Source organism: Corythoichthys intestinalis, chromosome 3, assembly GCF_030265065.1.
Source record: "Corythoichthys intestinalis isolate RoL2023-P3 chromosome 3, ASM3026506v1, whole genome shotgun sequence".
In the NCBI taxonomy this organism is placed as follows: domain Eukaryota; kingdom Metazoa; phylum Chordata; class Actinopteri; order Syngnathiformes; family Syngnathidae; genus Corythoichthys; species Corythoichthys intestinalis.
The window spans coordinates 64657461-64677784 of record NC_080397.1 but is presented as its reverse complement, the minus strand read 5'-3'; the positions used below and the strand labels follow the sequence as shown (position 1 = coordinate 64677784).

The window sequence follows — 20324 nt, the reverse complement described above, 5'->3', positions numbered from 1 at the left end:
GCCATAGAGTTAACAGAGACACTATTATGGTGGAAGATTTTGGTAGCCACTTGTTGGTTCCTTCATTTTTTTAAAACATCAACACCTGTTTAAAACGATATATCGATTCTTGGCAGGAGCATTTCAATAAACTTTTGGGATACATAGAATCACAATTTCGATATTTGCTCACACCCCTACTGCACACGATACACGCTTTGGCCAGTTGTGTCTGCACATGTGTACTCACGCTGTCTATGAAGTTTGCCAGATGAACCATCTCCTCCACCACTGCACTGTTGTTCCTGTTCATGGTGTTGTACTAAGGGAAAGAACAATCAACATCGCAGAAGTGCGTGACAGCATGTGTGTGTGTGTGTGTGTGTGTGTGTGTGTATGTCTCTCTCTCTCACTCTGTCATTGTCCACCACGAGCAGTAGCTCCACATAGTGTGTACGATGGAAGACATCTCGCTTCGCCTGCAAAGGTAAAAAAACTCACGTCAATTCATTCAAATTTGAGATATGACTTTTTTTCAGGCATACGGTATCATTCTAAAGCCCGTTGGAAGTTTACTACGAGTTGATATCCAGTCATGTTGAAAGCAGCAGCGCTCTACGTCAAATAGTCTTTTAAAGACGCCACGTGAACGAACGGGCCGGTACGATCTTAGGATTTCCGACGGCGAGCATGTGCGACCACCTGACCGTAACATTATGTTTGATAGGTATCACGGAGTCACGTGATTATTGTTGCGACGTTTCTTGGTAAACTGCTAGAACCACTGTGCTGGCAAAAATAAAGTAAAAGCTAATATGCAGAGGAAAAAATGTTCACGACTAGTAGCGGAGTAAGAGTAGCATTTCTTCTTCACAAATCAAGTAAAAGTTAAGGGTATGGGGTGCTAAAAAAACAAAACAAAACAAAAACTAAAGTAGGAAAAACGAAAATGACGGATGGGGTAAAAGTGCGTTCTTCTTTCATCACAGACTATTAACAGCTAGCTAACCTCTTCTGTCATCAAGTAGGCACGACCGATCACATGGAGTCTTTGAAGCGTGGTAAAAGGTGGACTATTTGACATAGAGCGATGCCGTCAGCATGACTCAAAAGTGCGTACGTTTTTATTTGGCTTTGATAGACCAAGGGAAATCGGAGATATGATCCTTTTAATTGGTGGATGGTAGAAAATACAACATTTGCGTACTAGAGGGTGCTCATGCTCTCGAGACGGAAAGCCTTAAATCTTAATTTCGGTATATTTTCTAATTCGCAATTTGGTGTTATTTTTTAACTAATATGGTAATGAAATCGGTCATAAAAAATCGAAAAGTTTTTGTTTTTCCAATTTTTTTACTTTAACCTCTTCAGACCCACATTTTTCCTCTGGGGGGAAAAAAATAACCTGGGCAAAAAAAAAAAACTGCACCTATTTTTACTCTACTCAAACACCAGAACAAAGTGCAATTTTTGGGGGGGTTGGGGATATTTCATGCTTTTATTGTTTTGTTTTTTTAATGTTAATGTGTTTTTAATGAGAAATGAACACTTTGCATGATCCTTTTTGAAGTTGCATTTGGTCATCCATTTTCAAAGAGCCAAAAATAGCAAGAAGGGCGTGCCAAATCTCATGATTTGAGTTCGATGGTTTCATCTAATCAGAAGTGGCAATAGCAACCAAATTCAATGTATTTATTGGTTTAAAGACATGTCATGTCCTTCAGCAGCATGCTTTGGTATAATGGGGTTAAAAAGGGCAAAAAAAGAAAAAAAACACAATAAAGGCTAAGGACCTTAAAAGTTTAGGTGCTTTACTCTCCATCAGCAAAAAACAACAGAACTTCTGTTGAGGCACATAGTCAATTCATGATGATGGTCATAATAGCATAGAATAATATACATATACTGCATTTTGGGAAGAAAAAAAAGCAATGCATAACAATGGATATGTGACCATCTGTGTACTCTGAGGAGAAATTTTCAACTTAAAACATGTTGAATCAAAATGGCTGGGGGATTTCTAGCTTGGAGACTATCTGTGCTACGTTTGCGCTCGTGTCTCGTCACCCTGGCGTGCTGGTGGACCTCCTGCTGCTGCCATCCCTGTGAGTAAGCGTGCTCGGTGCGGTTACGTTCGGAGTAGCGATGCGGGGTCCCGCATCCTCGGGGCTGTGACGTCACGTCCCGCAGGCGGTACAGCAGGTGCTGCTCGGGGGCGGAGTCCAAAGGCTCGATGGCATAGCTGTCCTCGTCCAGATGCATCACACCTCTAACGGCAAAAGACAAAATGAGGCGGGCGCGACACGATCTTTGCACACAAAAAAATAGAAGATGGAAAAAAAGGAAAGACACAGAATGTTACCTGTACAGTAAGTGTGTGTGTGTGTGTGTGTGTGCACGCTACCTGAGGCCATGACAAATGCTCATGGCGACAGACGAGCCCTCCATGCCCTCAACAAAGCCCTGATAATGACAGTGGTTCTACAAACACACACACAGGGAATTGAGTGTCTACCGGGAAGAAGCAGATACATTTCAAGTAGATGTAACCCACATACAGTGGTATAAAAAAGTATCTGAACCTCTTCTCTTGGAATTTCACACATTTCCACAGAAAATCACAATCAAATGTGATCTGGAAAAGCGCTATATAAGTATAACACCATTTACCGTAACACCATTTAGCTTTTTTCAAAATCAAACAGATGAAAAAAACAGTGCCTGCTTTAACTTAAACCACCCAAACATTTCATATTTTAATAAGGATAGAGATATTAGACTGTGCCAGTAATTTCTGTAAGTCTTTAGCAAACACCTCTAGGGTTCTTTTTTACCTCTATGATTATTCTGCATTGTACTCTTAGTGTCATCTTTGGTGAACGGCCACTCCTTGGGAGAGAAACAACAGTGCCAAACTCTCCTCATTTGTAGACAACTTCTCTGACTGTCGATTGATGGGCATCCAAACTTTTAGAGATGGTTGTGTATCATTTTCCCAGCTTTTTACAAATCAACAATCCTTGATCACAGGCCTTCAGACAGCTGTTTTGACCGAGCCATGATGCACATCAGACAACGCTTCTCATCAAGACATTTCTTACCAGGTGTGTGTTTTATAGTGGGCAGGGCAAATTTAAAACACTCATCAGTGATTGGGACACACCTGACTAAAATTGTTTGGTAAAAATTGGTTTCAATTGCTCTTTAAGTCCCCTTACGCAGAGGGTTCACTTACTTATTTTGTCCCCCTTCTGTCATTGTTTGCATGCTATCCTCATTAAAATATGAAACCCTATACATGTTTGGGTGGTTCTATTTAAAGCAAACACGTGTTTTTTTTTTCATCTGTGTGATTTTGAAAAAGATCAGATCACATTTGATGGTGATTTTATGCAGAAATGTGAGAAAATCCAAAAGGTTCAGACACTGTTTCATACCACTGTAAAATGTTAAATTCCAACTTTTTTTTGCGTCAGTGAATACACTTTCAACGAACAGCACAGGAGACGCGCGCCTGTCAGCCAGTCGCGTTCTCGCAGGCCTCCCTATAGCCACCTCAGTCGTGTTAGTATGGCAGATGAGGTGAGGTGGCACTAACTAGCCCAAGGCTGGGCAAAGCCGTCCTCGGTATAATAAACGGGCACTTTTATTTCCAATACAAAAACTCCAACACACACTGTAGGTGAAAATAGAACACTGTGTGCACGCCCAGTATGGAGAAAATAGCCTAACCTAAACCTTATGGACAAATTTGGACCGAAACGGCTGGGAAAAACAAAATAAGATCCTCAGCACCCCCTGCTGTGAGTGACTGGTGTTGACATACAAGTTGAACTGTTAAAACTAGGGCTGTCAAACGATTAAAATTTTTAATCGGGTTAGTTACAGTTTAAAAATTAATTAATCGTAATTAATCGCAATTAATCGCAATTCAAACCATCTATAAAATATGCCATATTCTTCTGTAAATTATATATATTCTGTAAAATAAATTGTTGGAATGGAAAGATAAGACACAAGATGGATATATACAGTGGGGAGAACAAGTATTTGATACACTGCCAATGGGAAAATCCATTGGCAGTGTATCAAATACTTGTTCTCCCCACTGTACATTCAACATACGGTACATACGGACTGTAGTGGGCATTTCACTCTACTGTCATTTAAATCTGTCTATGCTGTCCTCACTCCAAAGCGTCTACTTTTTCCAAAGCTAGACAGCTAGTGAACGACGCCTTAATAATCAGACTTCTTCCTTTTTCATCTGATTTATTAATACAATAGCCTCAAACCATTGTCCTCTTTAGACTGTCATAAAACTACAAAAAAAAAAGTACACAAGCATTGCATTAGCAACAACGTAAGCTTAGCACGCTATACAGGTTCACTAAACATCAACAAAAAGCGTCTCACACAAAAAATAGAACATTTCGCTTACTAACATAATATGAACATTCTTTACAACAACCATACTTACGGACAAATCTTGTCCAAGGATCATATAAGCACAACATTACAACGTAGGCTTCAGCCAGAGACGTCGTGCAGCCATATGAACTGGCAAGAAGAAAAAAAAAACCATGTCGCAAAGCGACCACAAGAGTTCGCTGTTGTGCTGCAGCACAAAAAGCCTTGCTGTAAAACTTACCAAAAGGCAGAATACTGTCTGAGCGGGACAAGTGCGTTAATTGCGTCAAATATTTTAACGTGATTAATTAAAAAAATTAATTACCGCGCGTTAACGCGATAATTTTGACAGCCCTAGTTAAAACCGATCAAAACGGTTTCTCTCAAAAGCAGTGTTGTTTTTGGCAGCCCTTTTAATTTTCGTTTTAGTCTTAGTCTTTTGGACGATAATACTTGTTAGTCATATTTTAGTCATTTCAAAATGTGTTTGTCTTTGTCTAGGTTTTGTTGGCGAAAGCTCACGACTAATTTTGTCAAGTAACTAAAAATGCTTTTTTTTTTTAAAAAAATGACTCTTTACAAAAATCAAGGTTTCCAACTATTTCGAATGAACATTGGCATATTGTAGCGTCTACAAGGACAACGCTAACTTGGTGATAATACACACTCGGCAAGAAAACAGTGCATTATTTTCAATCAATTATACCCATCTGGACGCCACAAAATGTATGTAAAAAAAAAAGCCACAAACTGTATGTAAAAAAAAAAGCTGTCCCAGAGTTTAAAACGACGTTTGCCATTAACATTAGCCTAATGCTAACGTGAGCATCGCATAGCGTTAAACGCGAATTTTATGCTAACGCTAAGAGCTACATTTAGTGTGTATTGATCAATCTGCATAGACCTTTAAAGGCTCAAGCAACATTGCATATTCTCTCTGGCAAAGAATGGAAAACAAACCTTACCGTGTGTGCAAGCCCTGGAGACTGGCGAGCAGCAGCCCGTCACATGAGTGACACAACCAGACACTGCTCCGTTGCAGGCTAACTACACATAAAATGTCAGAAATTATGAACACGTGAGGTAAACTATGGCGCATTTTTGTCTAGTCAGACGAAAACTGGCATTAGTCTCGTTATCTTTTAGTCTCCCTAAACACGTTTTTAGCTAGTTATTGTCTCGTCATCGTCATGAAAGAAATTGTTGAAAAAATATTTTCTTTATAGTCATCGTCGACAAAAACAACACTGCCCAAAAGTGTCAAATTTTGTCCAAAGTAGCCCAAATTTTATCAACCCCGCCGCCCCAATGCACGCCGAGCCGTTGAAAATAGCCCAATTGGGTGGGAACCCGACCAATCTGACAACGCTAGATGATACAAATGTGCACGCATACGTGTGAAACACGAATGGGTATTTTGTACCTTGACATCCGGCACGCTGGAGATTATTCGTCCGTTGTCGGCGTATGTAAACACTTTGAAGTCATCGGGTAGCAGCATCCTGCAAAATATTGTCATTATTCGCCAAGGTCGTGCAACGTGTGCGGTGCTCTCAGTGACGTTCGAGCCGCTTATTCGTTTCAATTGGACAGTGATAAAAAAATCAATTTGAAGGACACTTAGCTCACATCTTGTTTTATCGGCTGTTAGCTGATAAAAGACGCGCGGTGGCCACGTGGCACCCGCGCTTATTATAGTGTGGAATGAGGGATGTCCCAATGCTGATTTTTTTTTTGCCGCAATCCAATTTTTTTTTTTTTCCTCAAGATGTTTTTCCCATACCTTTATTTTTAGACCGGTAAAAATAATGTAACCAATAATGTAAAGTGAGCTCTGCTGGTACATTCTCAAGAAATGCTGTTTACAAACATCAGCGAGCAAATTGGCAGTAGTCAGTAAAACCGGTCGACCAATATGGGATTTTTTTTTTATCGAGTCCGAAATACTTTTTTTTAAAGTACGTACGTAGATTATGCAGACCATTTTTTAAAAGTGGCTTCAACAGCTTCAAATTTACAGTGATGACTTAAGACTTTAAATGATGAAGTTGGTCCAAACCGAAAAACCCAGCACTTTTTTTTTATCATTATACACACCCAGCAAAAAGAGTCAAATATTTTCAAATAATTAAACCTACCACGACGACGAGATGTAAACAAGTGAGAGTTTAAGAGGATGCTCACCATGCTAATATTAATACCAATACTACGCTAACCAGGGGTGTGCCATCTTAGGGTTAGGGTTTAGGGTTGTCCATCTTAGGCACCCCACGATTCGATTCCATTACCATTCAGGGTGCTACGATTCAATTATTGAACGACGATCACGGTATTGACGATAATCATGATTATCGCGATTGTCGATGTGCCGTCGTACATTACTAATTAACAAAGCAGCCAAACAAATTTATGTCCATTATTTGTTCAAAATACCCTAATGATTCAACAGGAACGATGGAAACACGCCCATAGAACAAAAAGCTGCCCTTAAACTGCTTTTTTTTTTCCACAAGAAAGTGCAAAAACATGAACCATTTTATAAGCAGTACTTATTTCTCAACATGCCAATACAACACACAGCTGACCTTTAGATACTCTTTTTCACAAGAAGGTGTAAAAACATTCGCTGTTTCAAACGCAGTACTTATTTCTCTCAACAATACAATAAAATTGACACTGGTGGAATGAGTTCCATTTTCTGGAAACAAACAGAGTGTCTTTAGAAATAAGACCATAACCAATATACTTTGTTTTCACAGATTTCTGTACTATTTCACATGTTTACAGTGTTACCGCTCTACTTAATCCTGGTTTTAAACATTCTGCATCTGGAGTAACTTTTGTACACCGCCAAAAAATGCACAAGTTGATATGGAAATAAATGTTAGCGAAGTCGCTAATTAGCATGGCGCTCAGCACTAACTAGTAACATCTCAAAAACAACAACAATAAAATCTAAACAGTACAAGAGGATTCGTGTACTCACCTCTGATAGATGGAAATGGGATTTAGCAAACACTAGGGACATTTTCCAGTTAACACGACTTGAACCTACTGCCGGACAACTGAAAGACAAGGAGCAACGAACTATCTCTCTTCCCATCTCGCTCTAAAAAATAAATTGTGCACCGAAGCGCGACCGCCGTGTCCCTGCCTGTCTCATACACAAATTTATTTTCCAGTCTTTTGAAAAGGAGTAAATATCTCGCTCAGTAACCAGTAGCATCCATCGTAACGTTGTGCGTGCATCCGTTAAAGGTGTCCGAGCGGCAGACGTGTCTTGAATTTTGTTCTGCTACTAGCGGCTGTCATAATGTTATTAGGGCAAATCATTGTTTTTGAATCTTAATGAATCGTCACGTGTCAAATCGCGATGCATCTAATAATCCATTTTTTGGTACTCCCTTAACGCTAACACTACAAGTTACAGTTACAGTCAAAGGATCACTCATTAAACAACTTAAAATGATAAAGCAACATTGCATAGTCTCTTATGCAAGAAAAAGAAATGAAATCTTACAATATTTACAAAACAGGCAAGCCTCTAGCAGCCTGCCTTCAAGCTGATGCGGGGTCCTTCTGGGGTCCTGCCGTCAGACAGCGGCGGCCACAGTTGCCCACACAGATGCCTGATCAAAATCATTTTTCTTTTTTTTAATTGACTTATTTTTTTCGTTAACTGGCCGATTTGTTTTGTTAATCGGCCAAAAAAGTCCACGTATCGGCCCAATATATCGGTCGATCTCTAGAAAACAAAAGCTGCCAGAAATGGGCTTCTTGCCTTGTTGAAACAAAATGTTTTGATACTTATATTCATTTTTTACTAGCGGGAACAGGCTGACGTAGATTCCACCTGTTTATACGATAAGAACATTTAAATAATTTTTTTTTTAAATTCCTTTGACAACTTACCGATTCCTCTCCAGACGGACAACGTGCTGACGTCCCGACACGCCGATGGCGAACGATACCTGCGACAGGAAGCAACACGCACATATTAGCTGAAGGGTTATAGCATCACATGACTGCAGCCACACTATTTTGGGTTGCGCTTTTTCTTAATCTTTCTGACCCCGCTGTGATGACATCATTCCTACTTCCTGATACAGTCTGGAAATGATGACACATCATCTACAGGTAGGCAGCTCCGGACCTGAGAATTACCATATTGGCCCAAGTAAAAGACGGCCCCGATTATAAGACGACCCCCTCTTTTTCAAGACTCAAGTTTGAAAAAAGACTTTTTGAACACCATATGAATTTTTATACAGAAAATAATTACAGTACATCTGAAACAAATGATGGTAACAATAGATTTTTTAGAGAAAAAGCATGCTATTTTGCCTGATTCAAATCTTAATATCTGAACATTTAAATATGTAATCTAAAGTTCAATCACATTCGTAAATGAATGGCTTCTGGTTTTTGTAATGTAAATAAACCAATCTATTGTGATAAAACAACAAAATTGCAATAAGCATGAAAGTGAAGTCTAACTGGAACTGTAGTCTTGAAACAAATCTGAATAAGGAAAAACATTGCAATAAAATAATGCAAAATGGTTAAACTAGTAGCTGAGAGCTGTCATGACAGAACATTACTCCTTAAATTGAGCATTCGCTTAATTGATATCTGGCGCCATCTAGCGTTGTGAATGGGAATAACGTCTAGACCCTGAATATAAGACGACTCCCACTTTTTCGGTCTTATTTCAATGCAAAAAACACCGTCTTATATTCGGGCCAATACGGTATTTCATCATTCTGATGCTGGCTTTGACAGCACAAGATTGTCTTTACTGTAAAATGTGTTTGAATGCAAAAATAAATTTGAAACGAAAAAATGCATTTGATAACTATTTTTCTTTGATTGAATGCTTTTTTTATTTGAAGTAAGTTTTTTCTGATTGAAACAACTTTTTTGATTGAAGTAATGTTGTTTTGCGTTTGGGCCACATTTTGGCTAGGACATTTGCGTCTTTACTATTCAATCAAAAAATAAGTTGCTTCAAACAAAAAAAATATTTTTAATCAAAGAAAAAAATCCTTTGAAAAATAAAATTGCCCTAAATATTTTCAAAAGAAAAATCACTTCAATCAAAATAAAGAAAAAAATTCAATCATAGAAAAAAAGTTTTTCATGGTGAAAAAATCTTCGACACTCAAAAATTAGCATTTGAACATTTCATTTTTCATTGAAAATGTTTTCTTTGATTGAAGCAGTCCTTTTTGTGTTTGGGCCATATTATGGGTAGGACATTTGTGTCTAAATCATTCAATCCCCCAAAAAGTTGCTTCAATAAAAATATATATATATTTCCAATCAAAGAAAAAAATCCTTTGAAAAATAAAATTGCCCTCTCTTAATTTTTTTTTTTTATAATATTTTTATTTGTATTTTTATTTATTTATTGAAGTGTCACTTTGTTTTGAATGCACTCTTTTTTTTTTTTTTGATTGAATCATTTTGACACAAATGTTCACTTTGCACTATTGGTTAGACATGTTTGAGTGACATGTGACTATACCATTGACGTAAGTCATAAAAGCATGATGAAACAAGAATCATGGCCGCCACTTGTCGGGCCCCAGCCGTCGGCTCGAGCCCAAGCCGAAAAAAACTTTTCTTATATGATTGATTTTCTTCTTCTTTTTTTTTTTGGATTGATTTAAGTGGTTTTTATTTTGAAAATATTTTTTTGGTTTGAAGAAACTTATTTTTTGATTGAATAAGAAAGACACAAATCTTCCTCCGTAATTGACTTGCTTGTGTTAGCGAGCAGTAGGACAGGTCTTACTAACAAAGTGGCCGGAGAGTGTATTATGTGTGTTTGTGCATGAAAGTCTTTAAAAGCAAACGGGCCATTTTAGAGGTGCCCTGAACACAAAGCAACTGCTGTCTTACCGGTCATGAAAGGACCTAATCTTCTGAAAGGTATGCAGACAAGACTGTTCAAGCCTGCATTTCCCTCCCCTAAACCCCTTCACCTGACATGGGGCGTTCCACCTGTACTGTGCCACTCTAATCTCTTTGTGTATGTTGTTTTATTTCTTTCAATTCAATGTGTGTGTGTCTCTGTTGTGTACAAGCGGCTGTCAATCATGGGCGTCGCCAGACATATTTCACTCTAGTATTGATCTGCAGTGCCCCAGTATAAATTTTGTCATTAAAAAACATACTTTGGGGTTTGAAAGTGCCTATGACACCAAAATGCATGTTTATTTCATATTTCACGCGGTATTTTATGCTCCTGAATGAAATGGACCGTTTGGATGTGTGTGGAAGCGATCATTTTATTGATTCAATTTTGAATCCCGCGTCATGAAAATGAAAAACTTTCTGTTTTGAGGAGGAATGCAAATGTGACGTCACCCGGGTCAGCATCTCACAATACAGCATTGCTTCATAGCATGCAAATGGACTGTGGATTCAGCTGATTTTGCGGATTAATTTGCTTATTTTTAGCATCACGCCAGCCCAATGTGCTGCAGGGATTTGTTGCTGCACCAGGGAGAGGCGTGTGAGCCTTTTTTGGTTTCAAAAAGTTCCCGTTCACCCTCGAAGAATGGCCAAAACAAGTCCGACAACTGTGGGACCGTTGGACTTATGAGGAAGTGAGTAAACACGGTATTTTGTATTATGTCAAATACTGTACTGGGATCATGGCACACGTTTTAACACGGAGGTTGCTTGCATATAGTGGCTGACAATGCTCCTTGTGCACTGAGACCGAGACACACGGCCGAAAACCGGCGGCTTGTCGCACACATCCCTCGGTCCTTCGCGTGCCCGGCGGGAGAGCGCTATACTCGGCTTATTACCCTCTTCGTGTGCTCGATGTTCAGTCAAATTTTCCACCCCATCAGACATTGCAACTCTCTGTGAAAAATGGCCGCGAATACAAAGTAAACACTACAAACATTCTTTAAATAAAGGACTATTTACTTACGTTTGATCATTGACGGACATGTAGAAAAATTCTCCTCAGACACATCTTGCCATGTTAGCCGCACAACAACTGCACGCCGCTCTCTCACTGTTTACGTCTTCGTCGTGTCGTTAAGCATTCATTTACGACATATTCATGTTGACCATGTGGCAGCTACGCGCTCCTCCCAAATCGGCCGGCTTCTCCGGCAAATGAGCTCTCCTGCCCGCGGCAGGGGGTTGACGAGCTGTCACTTGCTGACCGCCAGGGTGGTTGCCGATTGGCAAAGACAATCGACAACCCCGCCGCCGTGTGACATGATCCAGGGTAGTTGTGTGTGATTTTTTGATTCGAAAGGCGAGAATAAAACCTGGAAACACCGCTCGGTTCGGGTTAGCTTGTCGGCTAGCCGTCACGCCTTGTAGTTTGTTTACGTTCTCCGATGCCGGAGCAGGGAAATGACCAAAGCCGGACTAACCGAGCAGTTATTTTGCCCTGTCGTACTGAATAAGTGCATTTTTAATATTTCATATTCCATTTAGCACAAGACTGTTATTTGTCATGACCATACCATTAATTTAGCAATTGTGGAAAAATACTTTCCTGTAACCATATTGGAGTAGAGAGACTGAAACAGTGATGTTATTTTGATGCTCTGTGTTGTATTTCCTCATTCTGAATCTTCCCTCTCAATGGGCTGAATTCTGAATGAGCTGAAATCGTGACCTTGCCGACGTCATCCTCCAGCTGGGGATGCTAGAGCGCTATAATGACATGTTGGCCTAAACGGCAGATTAAAAGATGAAATTCTTGTCATCTGCCCTTTGCCAAATTGCTGTATACAGTTGAATCGTCTCAAAATGTGATACTAATTCACATAATAGTGCTATTTCAGACTTTTTTTTAAATCCGGTCATAGGCTCTTTAAATGGTTCAACTTTACTCTTACGTATCAGGCAGTTAACGGCGGTAAACTACGCTGGTAGCGAATTGAAATAGCAGATTAGCTGCCATCTTTTGGTCACTGGCTATGAATACAATGACAATTGAATGCGATATGAGTGAGAAGATCTCACTCAAGAGCTTTGTCTGAAATAGTGTTGACATAATATGTCGTATTTGAGCTGTATCAATACTGATGCTATTTGTTTATATGACCATAATGAATAAAATCAAACTGTATGAATTTGGGATATAACCTCTAACAATTTTGTATGTGTGCTCCTCATCATTTCCAGATGTTTCACAAGTATTTTATTTGTTACTGCACTCTCTGTAATCTGTAATAAGATGTCTTAATATTATTATTTTTTCCTATTTTACTCACTCAAAACAGCATGAGGATTGCAAATTTGCTCGCAGCAAGGATAAATCAGCAAGGAGGAAAGAGAGAGGTGATTTAGGTAACCCACTGAGGCAACAAATACCACTTTTAGGTCACAACCTACAAGTTGAGAAACACTGATTCATTGCATAACAGGGATATTTCCCAAGAAATATTTCTGTACGGACAAAGTAGAGCAGCAGAGGTGAAGGAGAGATGGACGCAGATGACCATAGGAAATCAACAAGGGATGTCCCCAATTTGATTTTGAATACTGACGGCAGAAAAACAAAAAAATGGCACTTTTATATTTAAACTAGGGCTGTCAAAATTATCGCGTTAACGGGCGTTAATTAATTTTTTAAATTAATCACGTTAAAATATTTGACGCAATTAACGCACTAGGCCCGCTCAGACAGATTTAAATGTCAGCACAGTGAAAGGCCAACTTGTTAATTGTGTTTTATGGAGTTTTTCCGCCCTCTGCTGGCGCTTGGGTGTGACTTGCATATGTTATGTGGCGTAATGTCGCCCTCTACTGGCGATTCAGTGCAGCTGATTATTTGGGTTTCGGCGCGCTTTTCTGACGTGATTATATGTCGACGCGAACTCACACTAATAGACAGTGCTATTCAGACCAGCTAACGTGCGCATCCAGTATTCAGTGGCAGTTCTCATAGCCCCATCACACTGTTTGTGTCTAATACATGCACCGCTTGTGAGTTATATTCCTCCTTTGTTTATATTCATGAGCATTAGATAGTTATGGATGATGTGTATTTGAATTTGTTCACATATATGGTGAAATGCAGTTACATTGTTAGATGCTTGTGAGCTAATTGGCTAGTGCTACTGCTCAAATGGACACGTGTGTGTACATTTTATGTTATTTTGTGATTTATGCAAGTTATTGACACATTGCCTTGTTATTTTCAGTTTGACAAAAATACAAGAAACGTGCGCCTGTCAAAAAGAGATGACTTCAGTAAAGCCCATGCAACTTTGCCACACCGTCTGATTTCTTTTTGGAACTTATGTTCGCTATCTGTCAATTTGTGTACTCACACACATTGCGGACAGAATAGGGCTACTAGTTTATTTTTTGATTGAAAATTTTACAAATTTTATTAAAACGAAAACATTAAGAGGCGTTTTAATATAATATAATATATATTTCTATAACTTGTACTAATATTCATCTTTTAAGAACTACAAGTCTTTCTATCCATGGATCACTTTAACAGAATGTAAATAATGTTAATGCCATCTTGTTGATTTATTGTTATAATAAACAAATACAGTCCTTATGTACCGTATGTTGAATGTATATATCCATCTTGTGTTGTATCTTTCCATTCCAACAATAATTTACAGAAAAATATGGCATATTTTATAGATGATTTGAATTGCGATTAATTGCAATTAATTAATTTTTAAGCTGTAATTAACTCCATTAAAAATTTTAATTGTTTGACAGCCCTAATTTAAACTTGATTCTATAAAGTTTAAAGTACTATTTCTGACTTTTTATGATAGATAAGTGCGAAAAAAAAAACATGTTGATCGTATTGTATTAGGCCTGGTGACACCCCTGCCGTCAATGTGCCGGCAGGAAGTTGGACGGCAGACAGGAAGTGCTTGTGTCAACTGCCCAAGCGCTGAGCATTACTCACCAAGTCAGAGGTCTCTTTCTTTCTCACAAACACAAGGACACACACACAGACTCAATGACGAGTCAGCAACACAAGTGAAATCTCAGCACCTGATTAGGCAGCGAGCCGTCGGCATCCCTCCGCGGCCGGCCTCCGATTGGCCGAGGCGTTGTCAGCTGATAGGACAACAGATGCTGCGTCTGCCGCGTGTCTGCAAACAGGCCAAAGTTTAGCATCTTAGCTTAGCGTCAGCGAGCGAGCGCTCGCTCACTCGCGCGCGCGCGCGCACGCACAAAGTTGCGTCACAAAGCCTGTTGACCTCCCGCCAGACGCCGTGCTAAGATAAACTAGGATGAAAGGAGATGCTTAAAGAAGGCCATGTCTGAGCAGTGCCCCGTCCGGACACTCTTCGGACACGCGGCGCCGCTGTGTCACATGGTTTACGGACGCTGTATTTTGTCTATTCCTGGTGTTACCAAGCAATGATAGTAGCCTCACGCAGAATTTCACTTGCGCTAATACTTGAATTGGCATTAAAGGAAGATGTATTTTCTGGTTTATTAGGAAAAATGAGTTATCATACTAAATATGTCATTTGCTGCTGTAACTACTCTGTTATTATTCTATAATAAGCAGACGAGGTGTAACATTGAACAGTTTCGTTTTCACTCCACCAGTGGCGGAGTGTAGAGTACGCTTCCTTGTATATGATGTCTCGTGCTCCCATTGCGTCATCCCGTTGCACGCTAGCTAATGAAGTTCCAATGCCTAACACCGCAACTGTGTTTGACTATAAATGTAAACAAATGACCTAACGGCGAGCAACGGCTGCCAAAGTCCGCTCGTCTCTTAGCACTCCGTGTTTGCTGTGAGCATCAGTAGTCATGTGACAACATCTACACAATGAGCCTAACACAGTACCGTAATTTTCGGACTATAAGCCGCAACTTTATTTTGAATCCTGAATCTTATTTGTTGATTTATTTGGGTTCATAGGTAACACTTTATTTGACAGCGGCGTCATAAGACTGTCATAGCACCGTCATAATTATGACATGACACTATCATGGGGATTACTGAATGCTTATGTCATTAAGTGTCATTCGGCAAAACTCCATTTATGTCCAGCTTGGATCTTTTGCATCCATTCGAAAGTGAGATAATTTGCCAGATAACACTAAATGACATCTGTTATGAGCATTCATAAATGCTCATAGCAGTATCATATCATAATTGTCTAATGACAGTCTCATGGTGCCACTGTCAAATAAAGTGTTGCCAAATACCATTACAAGCAATTAATGACACAACTGCAACAGAAACAGAAGAAATAATTAGCACAGAACCTAAATTTTGATTGTTATTTACATCTGTAGCGCTGCAATGCATGCTAGGAGGCATGTTGGACAACACCAGTTTTGACAGCAGGTGGCAGCAGAGGTTGACCGTCTCCCCCAAGGGAGCAGTGATGACCAAAACTTCTTAAAGCAATGAAGCTTCATGCTGCTTCGTTTGGTCTTATGAGAGTTGTTTGATGCCGCTGTCAAATATAGTGATACCAAATACCATAACTAGCAATGAATGAAACAACTGCAACACTAACAGAAGAAATAATTAGCACAAAACATGAATTTTGATTGTTATTTATATCTGTAGCCCTGCAATGCATGCTAGGAGGCATGTTGGACAACAACGGTGTTGGCAGCAGAGGTTGACTGTCTCCCCCAAGGGAGCAGTGATGACCAAATGAAGCTTCTTGAAGCAATGAAGCTTTGCAGCGAAGTGGTTCAAAGCTTTATAGTGCTTCGTTTGGTCTTATGAGAGTTGTTTTATGGCGCTGTCAAATAAAGTGTTACTGGTTAATATCTTTTGGTTGTGAATGTTCCATATCCATAATACAGTGAGGACAGTTGCGGCTTCTAGTCATTTGCACCTTATAGTGCGAAAATTACGGTAGTTACATTTGGATAACTAACCGTTCTTATAAAGGTCGACTGTTATAGTGGCTGGCCGATTCATCGGGTCGATAGATGGACTTTTTTTTTTCTTCCAAGATCAGCCAATATCATCTGATATATAGCCAATATAAAAGAATAACTGTTATGTTCACTGTTTGGGTGATGATCTTTGTGCATTGTGATTTCATTTTGCATCACCAATTGGCCAGGGTTACACAAGGAAGACGCAGAAGGAAAAATTCAACCTGAGTATTTCTACTCCTTTTCCTTCCAAGCATCTTCAGGGGTCACCACAGCGAATCAGTTGTCTCCATCTAACCCTGTCATGTCCTCTTTATCTACATCTTGAATGATCATTAATAAACATCCTGCTTTAAAAAAAAAAAAAGACGGCTGTATTTATTTTTTAGAAATCGGTATCGGTCGACCTTTACTTATGAACTCAACGAGTGTCCTACATAAAGGGTTAAACATCAAGACATTGGCTAATGAGTTAGCTAGAGAGCTTAACCATGCTCACTTATCCATGTTAACAATTTTACAAAACATTTTGGATTCACTGACACACATTAAGAACCATTCTTAGAATTGTTTCATGCTCAGAGTGAAGTCAGCAGAGCTTGCGTGTGCGATACTCGGCCATGACGACCAGCGGTCCACTTCCGCCCCCTCCTCACCTGCACTTTGTCCACTTCCGGTCATCAGAAGCATTAAGCAGCACATTTCCAGCAGCGTTTCTCTTCGTCCCGTCATCGCCATGCTCGTTTTTGCCATTCGGACGCGACCTTCTTCTTAAACGTGAAATTTCGGTGGCCGTAGCTTCCCGCTCATATCCCCCCGCCGGCCACGGCCTTGTATTCCCTCGGCGGGTCCATTCGACTCCCAAACAGGGCAGGGCGGTTCCGTTCCACCCCGAATTGTCTTTCAACGGTACCAACCCGCGAACAAATACTAAAGACGTGACGTAACTTTCGGCTTCTCCGAAGAGAGCCGAAGTATATATCGCGGGAGGACAATCCCGAACGCGCGGTTTCGTACAGGACTGGAACTTCCAGTGCTGTTCCTGCTGTTCTTTACCTCCTGTCACGGTGGTCTTTGGTGTCTCTCCGGACCCAAGCCGACCCAACCATGCCCCTCGGCGTCCGTTCGACCCAACCGACCGACACACGACGAAGGCCGGCTCTGGAGTGATGTCACTTTCGGAATTCCCGGAAAGAACAGAGTCAAGACCACCGAGAACTGTCGGACGCGCCTTCAAAATAAGACTTTCCGTCTCTGTCACTGGAAACGGTTATGTTTGCATTCTTATTGTAAGTGACTTAAATACAGGGATGAAAGTGGATATGGGGCTTTGCTATAGCAAAGACCCAAAAGTAAAATCCAGAATTTTTTTTTTTTTTAATTGCGTTTCTTCGGCCCGCCGCACAGCCCGAACCGCTTGACCGATCGTCACCGTTCAATTATCGAAACGACCGGAATTTTCGCGCGACGCAGGGACTTTTTCGAATGACCACCAAAATATTTACCTTTGCCCGTAAACGCCGACTTTTCAGAAAAAAAAAATCAAAATGTGTTTAGTCCTACAAATTTTGACCAACTATGACATTGACGGCCATGGACGTCCAAATTTCCAATTCATTTCCAATGACATTTACTTTGGTTAATGCCATTGACTGCCATGTATGTCGATTCCATTGATGCATTTCTCTAAGTCAATGCCATTGACGGCCATGGACGTCCAAATTTCCCATTCATATATAATGGCAAAAAAAAAAAAAAAAAAAAAAAAAAAAAAAAAAAACAATATCCCCAAATCAACAGGAGATGACCAGTTATCAACTGGATGTGTCCCCCAAATGTCCCCGATTCTATTGACTCATATGAAAGTCGATGCCATTGACGTCCAAATTTCCCATTCGTTTCCAATGGCATTTACATTGCATTGAGGGCAATATATAATATTGTCCTCGAAATTTCCCTAAATAAACCTGGGCGGGGCTAAGATCAGTATCCCCCCGCAGCAAAACCCCATAGTAATTTCTCCAGAAATGGCAGTTTCTAGATTTTTTGGGGGGGGGGGGCGCTTAGCAAACGTAAACCCACCAAAATGCAAAGAAAACTTCTTTAGCAGTTTTACTCACATAAATAAACATAACAGGTCTAACATATGCATAAGGCTACTGGCTGTATTACATGTGAACACTGACTTAAAAAAAATAATAATAATAATATTGATATAAGTACAGGTAAAATGAATGGAGTCCAAATGACTGTTCCAGATGAGGCGGGTCTGGCATCTGATTAGAAAACCTCCCGGGTGAGATCTTCCGAGCACGTCCCACTGATGCAGACCAAGGACATGCCGACTGACCTAGGAACGCCTTGGGACCCCCCAGGAAGAGCTGGGTGAAATCGCTTGGGAAAGGCAAATGCTCTGGTTTCTGGCCCCTCCCAGTTTAAATGGATTGGGCGTCTAGGGCCATCAATGGCAGCAATAGAGCTAACAGAAACACTATAATGGTGGAATATTTTGGTCGCCACTTTTTGGTTCCTTCATTTTTTTAACACTGAAATGAATGAATGAATCAATGACACCTTTTTGAAACGATATATCAATTCTTGGCAGGCGCCAATCGATAACCTTCTGGGATACACAGTTTCACGATATATCACCATTTTGATATTTCATCATACCCCTACTCGAGAGCCAGCTAATATGTAAAATGCCAGATAACAGTGGTATGAAAAAGTATCTGAACATTTTAGAACGCTCACATTTCAGCATAAAATCACCATCAAATGTGATGATCTTTGTCAAAATCAAACAGATGTAAAAACAGTGTCTGCTTTAACTAAAACCACCCAAACGTTTATAGATTTTCATATTTTAATGAGGATAGCACACAAACAATGACGGGGGGGTTAACCCTCTGCCTAAGGTGACTTAAAGAGCAATTGAAACCTTTTTTTTACCAGTGAGGTGTGTGCCCAATCACTGATGAGTGCTTTGAAGCTGCCCCGCCCACTATAAAACACACACTTGGTAAGAATTGTTTTGATGTGAAGCATTGTCTGATGTGCATCATGGCTCAGTCAAAAGAGCTGTGTGAAGACCTGTGATCAAGGTTTGTTGATTTGTATAAAGCTGGCAAAGGACAAAAAACCATCTCTAAAAGTTTGGATGTTCATCAATCGACAGTTGTCTACAAATGGAGCATCATGATTTGGGGCTGTTTTGCTTCCCCATGGCCTGGACAACTTGCAATCATTAATGGAAGAATGAATTCAAAAGTTTTGCAGGAAAACCTGAGGCCGTCTGTCAGACAGTTGAAGCTAAAAAGAGGATGGATGCTGCAACAACACAATGATCCAAAACACAGAAATCAATCAACTTCAGAATGGTTTCAGAAGAACAGCATACACATTCTGGAGTGGCCAAGTCACAGTCCCGACTTGAACCCCATTTGGATGCTGTGCCATGACCTAAAGACAGCGATTCATGCCAGACCTCCCACGAATCTGACTGAACTACAGCAGTTTTGTAGAGAACAATGGTCCAAGATTAGGCCTGATTGATGAGCCAGACCAATCTGCAGATACAGGAAGCATCTGGTTGAAGCTGAAGCACAAAATATTAAATGTGATGGTTCACTTATTGTTACCCCTTCTGTCATTGTTTGCATACTATCCTCATTAAAATATGAAAACCTATAAATGTTTGGGTGGCTTTAGTTATTTTCATCTGTGTGATTTTGACAAAGAGCAGATCACATTTGATGGTGATTTTATGCAGAAATGTGAGAAACTCAAAAAGGTTCAGATACTTTTTCATATCACATACCTGGTCGAGTGTAGCCACTGACTACCCGTGTAAAAATCGGCGCCAAGGGAAATTACGCTATGGGGTGCGCCGTCGCCGTTTTTTTTGGTATGGCATTACGGCATCGTAAACAATGGAGAGGAACGGTGCAGACACTGCTTTCCTGCTTCTTTTTATTAATAAAAAAGAACATCAAACAACGTTAAAAAATAAGCTTTAGGTTCAGAGGGGACCTGCGTAGACTATGACATCA

At 40.1% G+C, this 20324-nt stretch overlaps 1 protein-coding gene across 2 annotated transcripts in view; it reads right to left on the bottom strand.

The window, feature by feature from the left end:
• LOC130913196 (disintegrin and metalloproteinase domain-containing protein 9-like) overlaps positions 1 to 17455 on the bottom strand; it is a 30393-nt gene extending 12938 nt beyond the window's left edge. Inside the window, exons 1-8 of one of the 2 annotated variants that reach the window (XM_057831608.1) lie at positions 16929 to 17455; positions 14404 to 14504; positions 8302 to 8360; positions 5813 to 5891; positions 2384 to 2460; positions 2047 to 2248; positions 393 to 458; positions 230 to 301 (exon numbers count right to left, since the gene is read on the bottom strand). In XM_057831608.1, coding sequence (XP_057687591.1) covers positions 230 to 301; positions 393 to 458; positions 2047 to 2248; positions 2384 to 2460; positions 5813 to 5891; positions 8302 to 8360; positions 14404 to 14504; positions 16929 to 17025 — 753 coding nt within the window. In that variant the 5' untranslated portion in view covers positions 17026 to 17455. Of the gene's footprint in view, positions 1 to 229; positions 302 to 392; positions 459 to 2046; positions 2249 to 2383; positions 2461 to 5812; positions 5892 to 8301; positions 8364 to 14403; positions 14505 to 16928 lie in introns of those variants that run through there. The other variant, XM_057831609.1, reaches the window with a different exon arrangement.
• Positions 17456 to 20324: the final 2869 nt, after the last annotated feature.